This window comes from Citrus clementina, unplaced genomic scaffold (genome assembly GCF_000493195.1).
Source record: "Citrus clementina cultivar Clemenules unplaced genomic scaffold, Citrus_clementina_v1.0 scaffold_4, whole genome shotgun sequence".
NCBI classification, from domain to species: domain Eukaryota; kingdom Viridiplantae; phylum Streptophyta; class Magnoliopsida; order Sapindales; family Rutaceae; genus Citrus; species Citrus x clementina.
This window is the reverse complement of record NW_006262274.1, coordinates 5,839,726-5,846,952: the sequence shown is the minus strand read 5'-3', so window position 1 is coordinate 5,846,952 and position 7,227 is coordinate 5,839,726. Positions and strand designations below refer to the sequence as shown.

Genomic DNA, 7,227 nt, shown 5'->3' with positions numbered 1-7,227 from the left:
TCCTGCCTCGTTTTCAACCGACCATGCAAGAGGAGCCAAAGAAAAACACGGATGCTATGGGGGCCCTTCCAACTCCAAGTCAAACGCCAAAAATTATGATCTCCATTGCCAATAGGATCATCCAATAGCTCATAAGCAGATTTAACAGAGAAAATTCCATTAAAAGAAACTCCCCAAAAGTAACTGTCAGCTCCGTGAGAAGCTGTAGGAGGATGAACTGAAGCAATCTTTAAAATTATATTATTAGGCAACAAGTGGCTAAACAAGGACCAATTCCAGTTTCCAATTTCATCAACAAAATCAGCTACCCACTTGCTAAGTAAAGTATTCAGAATTGGTTGTGTCACAAAGTCAACCAAAGGGCTCAAAGTTGTCACCCAACAATCCCACCAAAACCTAACCTTCTCCCCATCACCAATGTTCCACCGCATTCCCGCTCGAGTTTTCTCTCAAATGCTTCCCATTGCTTTCCACAAATGAGACCCATATCGAGTAGGCAGGCTTGTAGGAACCTCATCCAATTGAACCCCATATTTAGTTAGCAATACTTGATTACTAAGCTTCGTTGGTTCAATAATTAACCTCCAAGTGTTCTTCATAAGAAGGGCATGATTCATGATATCCAGCTTCTTAAAACCGAGACCCCCTTTGCATTTTGGAGTGCAAATCATATCCCAATTAACCAAACTCATTTTTTGATGCTCAGCCGAACCACTCCAAATAAAATGCCGACATAACTGATCAATCTTCAGTTTTATACTTTGTGGCAGGTTTGTGGTTTGCATTGCGTACACAAGAATAGCTTGTAATACTGATTGCGCCAAAGTGATGCGTCCCGCTAAGGTCAGGTGAGAAGCATTCCACCCAGAAAGTTGTTGATCCACCTTATCAATAATATTCTGGTAGGTTTGCTTCGACCTCTGATTATGGCATAAAGGGACCCCCAAATACTTTCCCAAATAATAAGTGACTGAATAACCCAGATCAGAGCCAATTCTGGAAGCCTCCATGGCTGATATATTAGTAGAAAAATAAATCAAGGTTTTAGATTTTTTAACCTTGGCTCCCGAGCTAGCAGAAAAATCATCTATAACCTTATTAATAATTATAGCCTGTTGGCTAGAAGCCTCTGATAGCAACAAAAGATCACCCCAATTTTATAGTCATTGGTAATAACTTATTTTTGTAGTAGCAATGTCCTATGTCGAAATTGTTTCCTACCACACATGTTGCACATTCATAACTTGTACTTAATTCATATAACGCAGCTTATACAGTAGGACTTGAGTTACTAATAATAATTTATTAAAAAAAAAAGTAATTGATGTTAGTAACAAAAGATGTAACATAACAAGATCCGAAATCGAAAGATTAAATACTCTTTTTTTATTGCAAAGAGAAAAAAAAAATTAGGAGTTCTAACCTTATCTTTCCATCTTGAGAAATGACATCATCTTATTGGCCCTTTTGTATAATACTATACAAATGGAGAGCAATTTTTTTTTTTTTTTTTTTTGCAAAGTCGGCACCATCCAAATTGAGATTTCAGTTCTCATTCGAAACATTATCATTCTTCCCTTTTCTTTACGTTATTTGGGGACTTCTTTAGTTATTTTAGTTTCCTTCCAAATTCATTCTTAATTCACAGTAGGATCAAATTTCAATTTGACAACAATTTTCGTTAGGTAAAGAAAAAAGATATGGAGACCCTTAATTTAAAAATGGTTCCAGAGACCTTTTTTTTTTTCTTTTCCCCTTACTCTACCCGTTTTAGTCAAAAATTTTACAATAAATGCAAATACAATATCAGATAAATGTAATAAATAAAATAACATATAAAACAAAATTTTAATATAAAAATAAATATAATTATTCAAATAAAATATTATCTATAAGTCTCAGCAATTTTTATTAAATACTAAAATTTATTAATCCAATTGACTTCAAAATTTATACTAAATATAAATATCATACTGAGATAATAATATAAAATTTCAATTAACTTTAATTTTAGATACAATTATTTTTATATTAATATTTTGACAAATAGATTTTATTAATATTAAAATTTATGATATTTATCAATAAAAAATTATTTAGTTTAATTAAATTAAAACTTATTTACAAGTTTATATTATTTTATATGTTATATTTTTATTTATCATAGAAGTTTAAAGTCAATTTTTGGATTGTTATAATTAAAGCATATAAAATTGTAAATTCAAAATTTTACTCTATAGGAACTATCGGGTGATTTTTAAATAATTTTATTTGGTTGATCACTTAAATTCAAATCTATCTATTTAAAAGAATATATATTTATTTAAAAGAATACATAAAATAAAAAATTGAAATAAAAAATTAATGAAATTATATTATAGTTAAAAACAAAAGGAAAAAAAATGTATGATTATTAATGAAATGAAAGGGGTCAGCGTAACCATTTAAACTAACTTTGGGATTTTAAGTAATTTTAGTTCTTTAGTACGACTTTGACTTTTCTCCCTTTCTGTTCTTTCTTGGCGATTGAATTGAAAAGTATGGCAACCCCAATTCCCAAAACCTATAAAGAGTGAATGAAAAGTCAAAAAAGAAAAAAAAAATTAAAAAGAAACCTTTTGCGAAAGAGCAAAATGGGGAGAGATGAAGAAGAGATGGGTTGCAGCAGCATCAATAGCAGCAGAAGTGAAGTGGGTAAAGCATTGGGCGTGCTGATATGTGGTAGCCTGGTGTACTACCACTGTGCGTACCGAAACTCCAGTCTCCTGTCTTTAATATCAGACGTTTTCATTGTTCTTCTGTGTTCACTTGCAATTCTTGGCCTCCTCTTCCGCCAAATGAACATCTCGTAAGCCACCTTCTTTTCATTTATTTGATTATATCTTAGATGGGTTTCGTATTTTTCCATTATTAAGGTTTAAATTTTATGTGTCAGTGTGGGTGCTTGATTTGTTTGGTCGTTGATAAAGTAGGAGAATTTGGATGAAATTGACATCTCTTATAAGCTTTTCCCTTTTGAGTATCTGGGTTTGCCTCATTTTGAATGATTGTTATGAATATGATTTTGGGTTTGTTTGATAGAAACACGTGTGAAACTCAGTTTTAGTGTTGGGTAACCATCCTTTTTTTTTTTTTTTTCAAGATATCGAAAGTTGAAACACTTGAACAAAATCTATACTTAAGGTTGTGTCTGTTTACATGCTCAAGAATATTGCTTCTTACACAGTTTTAACTGTAGACACTGATATACTTCCTGTATAACCTATGTCTCTGATAATCACTGTTATTCAAATTACCTAGTATATCTTCAATAAAGATTGTAGGGTCTGGCTTACTCTAGTCCTTAGTTTCAGACCGAGCACTTAAGTGAGCCGAAGGGATTTCTGGATATCAAATGTTATATTGCTATCATTGTAATTTAGCTATTCATTACCTTGTTAGAGAAAAAGTATTATTCATTCTCATATCAATTCCATGTATGTTCTTTTAATATAATTAGGATCTGGTGAAACGTAGATATCCTTGGTTAACAATGAGCTTCTACATTGAAGTGATCGTGTTTTGTTGTGAAAATTTTCTTTTGTAGGGTACCTGTGGACCCGCTTGAATGGCAGATCTCTCAGGAAACTGCTAATAGCATTGTTGCTTGGTTAGCCAATACCGTAGGGGCTGCAGAGTCAGTTTTGAGGGTTGCTGCGACTGGCCATGACAAGAGGCTATTCTTTAAGGTACTTATAATGATCTTTTCAGAGATAGAGCTATTATAAACTCTTAAGATTTAAGTTCTTGAATACATAGTCGTAGAAGGAAAGCTGCTTACTAATTTACCATTTAGTCACAACCTTTGGACACTGAGACGTAATCCTTGCAGGTTGTGCTAGACCAAACAAGTTAGAACACAACTGCTAATGTTACAGGATAATGGTTTTCCCAGGATTCAAATATGGGACCTTTCAGTCAAATTGGGAATTGATGTAATGTTGATAAATCATTTTTCTTCATAGGTTAAACTTACAAAAGAGGGTCCAAAAGTTGTATACTCTAGTGATTACTTTGTATTTACTCAAAAATTAAGGCATGGGAAAGAGAAAATGGGCCCACATTCTAACTTCATTGGCATGAAAAAGTGGAATTACTAAGTTTGCTATTGTGAAATGAAAATCCAAAGTGGCTACTTCTTTTACTGTTGTTCCTCTGTGAAGCAATCCTTTTCTGCAGGCCCTCAGTTTTTTTCTATTCTCTATGTAAATAAATAAAAATAAAACAAGAGGTCTTGTCGCTCACCAGAGATGTGATACATAGTCTTCAACAGCTCAAATTGGCTCATCAAGTCTGATTATTTTGGAAAGTCATGGTGAAAAGTTGAGTTCATTCCTTGTGGCTTAGAAAACTGCACAATTAGAAACTTTGGTTTCTGATCTTAAGAATGCTGTCATTAGAGGGCAAGAAGTTGAGAAAAAGATCGATTATTTGAATCAACATAAATAACAGTACATGTGGTTTTTGCTGAAATGGTTCACAATTTGGTTTCATTGAATTTATTTTGGCTGAACCGATGAAGTTCAAAAGGGTGGATAGTTGACAATTTAAATTTATTAGATTCAATACGAGGCTTGTTTTACAGATTTCATGAAGTTATGATGATCCTTATCCTTTGGACTAAGATACTTATAGATTTTATGCTTATTGATGCAACTCATATATCTTGGTCCAGGGAACATAAAAATTAAACACAATGACCTCCTTCAATAGAATAAGCATACCAAATTCAAGAAAGATGTTACTTTCCTTGTGTAATTGTGTTTCAATAACAGTTGAGCACAAGTTGTTGAATTGCATACAACTGACTCGAAACCGAAGATTAAGAAATCATATTATCACCTCCCTTAGAAAACTCTTGGTGGAGTTCTTTCGTCATAGTTCCAATAGATGATAACACAACTGTCTCAGGACATATGAGATATCAATATTTAGCTCATCATTGGCAGATATTTTTCCTTTTAGATCTCTTGAAGTTGCCGTGGCAATATTTGACTTTTTCGTTGTGGCTTCTGTCACTGTTCTTTGGTCAATAATGATTATTTCAGGAGGATTGCATATTATTGCAATTTAGGAGCCTTGTGCAGCTAAACCTTTGAATGGCTCTCCTTGCCTCAAGAGCCTGTTAGGAAGAAGCTCTGTATAAAGCCCTTTATAGATGCGCAAGTAAACAGAAGCCTTCCTAGGCGTCAACCTAAAATTGGCTTTTCAATCCTAATTTGGCATTCTTGCGAAATAGAAATCCACATTAGTGAAATAAACTTGATTCCCCAGTTTGTCCTTGCAGTCAATTTTGCTCTAAATAATTTACCACAACGTTTACATTAAGAAGAATAAATAATTTCTTAGCATTGATGATGTAAGTGAATAAGAACCAAGATGCGTTAGTTGAGGTGGACGAAGAAATATTTCCTTGGTAGCATCGTAATGTCCCTTAGATATCTCAGGTTTTATTTATTTCTCTTTTCCTAGTAATGCTCTTTGAAGCTCTTGTGCAATAGCTTTATGATATCTCCATTCAAAATTGTACTATTAAGATGTATGAATTCTGACAGTTTCTAAAGTCATTTCAAACGAGGTTTGAAACCAAAAACTTCTACTTGCAAAATAGCCGTGCCAGCAATCATCTTGGGAGTTGGATTTATCACCCTTCAGAACTGGATAATGCTTATGTCAGATGATTTTGGTTCATGCTAATGGTATAGGGGTTATGCTCTATAAGGCTGGTAGCTGAGTCGTATACTTGATACAGTAAGAAATAACTATAAAACAGTCCATCTTGAAGAGCCAGATTTTTGCCTACTTCAAATCTTCCTCTTCTTGTGTGCTATTTTAATCTTGTCTTCCTTCTGTATCTCTCTTGAGTTTCATTATTGTTCTATATTCGAAAATTGATCTAATGTTTATCATTCTTCAGGTTGTTGTTTGTCTTTACATTTTATCAGTCTTGGGACGAATGGTCTCTGGTGTTACGGTTGCTTATGCTGGTATGTATGCTATCAAGATCATTTTTCCTCTGATTCAACTGAAATACTTTGCAAATTTGGCCGTCAATTTCTTAAATCATGATAAGATTTTTGAATTGGTAACTAGATCTAAGATTATCTGCATGTTTTCGCCCCTAAACTATCTTTTGTCTACAAGATATTAGTCTATTTTTCAGCTCTGGATAGGTAATGTTCATCAATTTCATTTGTGGGATTAAAAAATCTTCTTCTTAGACCTTTAATTTGGGGATTGGATGCTTAGAGCACCTGTCTGTTTAGTTGATTTGTTTAATTATTATTTCCGTTTATTTTGGGGGTTTCTAATCATCTGGAAGATTTTGTGATTCGAGTTGGAGCACTTGACAAGTTTTGGTATTTTGTTCATAATCAATGTAATGGAGAGTTTTGTTGTTCTGGATGTCGAAGCAGCTTCATCTATGCAGGCTCTTCAAAATTCTCTCAGATTTAGTTGCAGTCACAAGAACTAATAACTGATAGTCTATTTCATCCAGAATAATAATATAAGTTGAAACATATTGAACTCTTACTTTCTGTCTGTAAAACATTGAGCTAGGTAATCAAATACGTATAAGTTGACTCTAGGTATTGTCTGTTGGCATATTGTCGACTTTGATTGCTGATTAATCACTCCTGAATACACCATTTGTATTTTGTAATTTTAAACCAAATACAAGTAATTGTTGTCTTTTCTACTGGAAACAGGGTTATGCTTGTTCTGCCTTTACATGTTTGCCGAGAGCTCGCAATCGATCAGCACATCTGCGCCATGGTTTCTAAGGGGAAGAAACGGCAGCACTGCAGAATCAGACGTGTAATGCCAATTTTTGTGTGTTCAGTTTCTTATTGATGGCTATCATTTCTGTAAATACAACTTTCATTCTTTGGTCCACTATGGATAATTGTACGACTGTTCAAAGCCAGCAAAAGAAAGAAATCATTGGACAAATTAGTATAACATATTGAATCATAAGAATCACTTGTATTCAGCAAGATTTGGAATATTGGTGTTTTCGACTTAGAGAGATATTCCGGGGAAGCACAATATAACCATACAAGCAGCAGGAGCATTTTAAAGGAGCAATAACAAAGCTTAATACATGAAACCTGAAATTTTATCTGAAATTGGAAAGAAAGAAATCATTAGGAAATGCTTGTTTAGTTTTTTTTATTTTAATTGAAA

General features: G+C 33.4%; 1 protein-coding gene across 2 annotated transcripts; it reads left to right on the top strand.

Annotated features, from left to right (window-relative positions):
* Positions 1-2,502: 2,502 nt before the first annotated feature.
* On the top strand, positions 2,503-7,227 carry LOC18045732 (reticulon-like protein B22). Of its 2 annotated transcripts, XM_006436345.2 has the most exons (4): positions 2,506-2,848; positions 3,587-3,728; positions 5,957-6,026; positions 6,750-7,227. In XM_006436345.2, the coding sequence occupies exons 1-4, from the start codon at positions 2,577-2,579 to the stop codon at positions 6,860-6,862; spliced, it is 597 nt and encodes a 198-aa protein (XP_006436408.2). In that variant the 5' UTR covers positions 2,506-2,576; the 3' UTR covers positions 6,863-7,227. The 2 variants fall into 2 exon arrangements, with proteins under 2 accessions (XP_024042548.1, XP_006436408.2); XM_024186780.1 differs by lacking the exons at positions 5,957-6,026; positions 6,750-7,227 and adding an exon at positions 5,604-5,930 and having other exon boundaries at positions 2,503-2,848.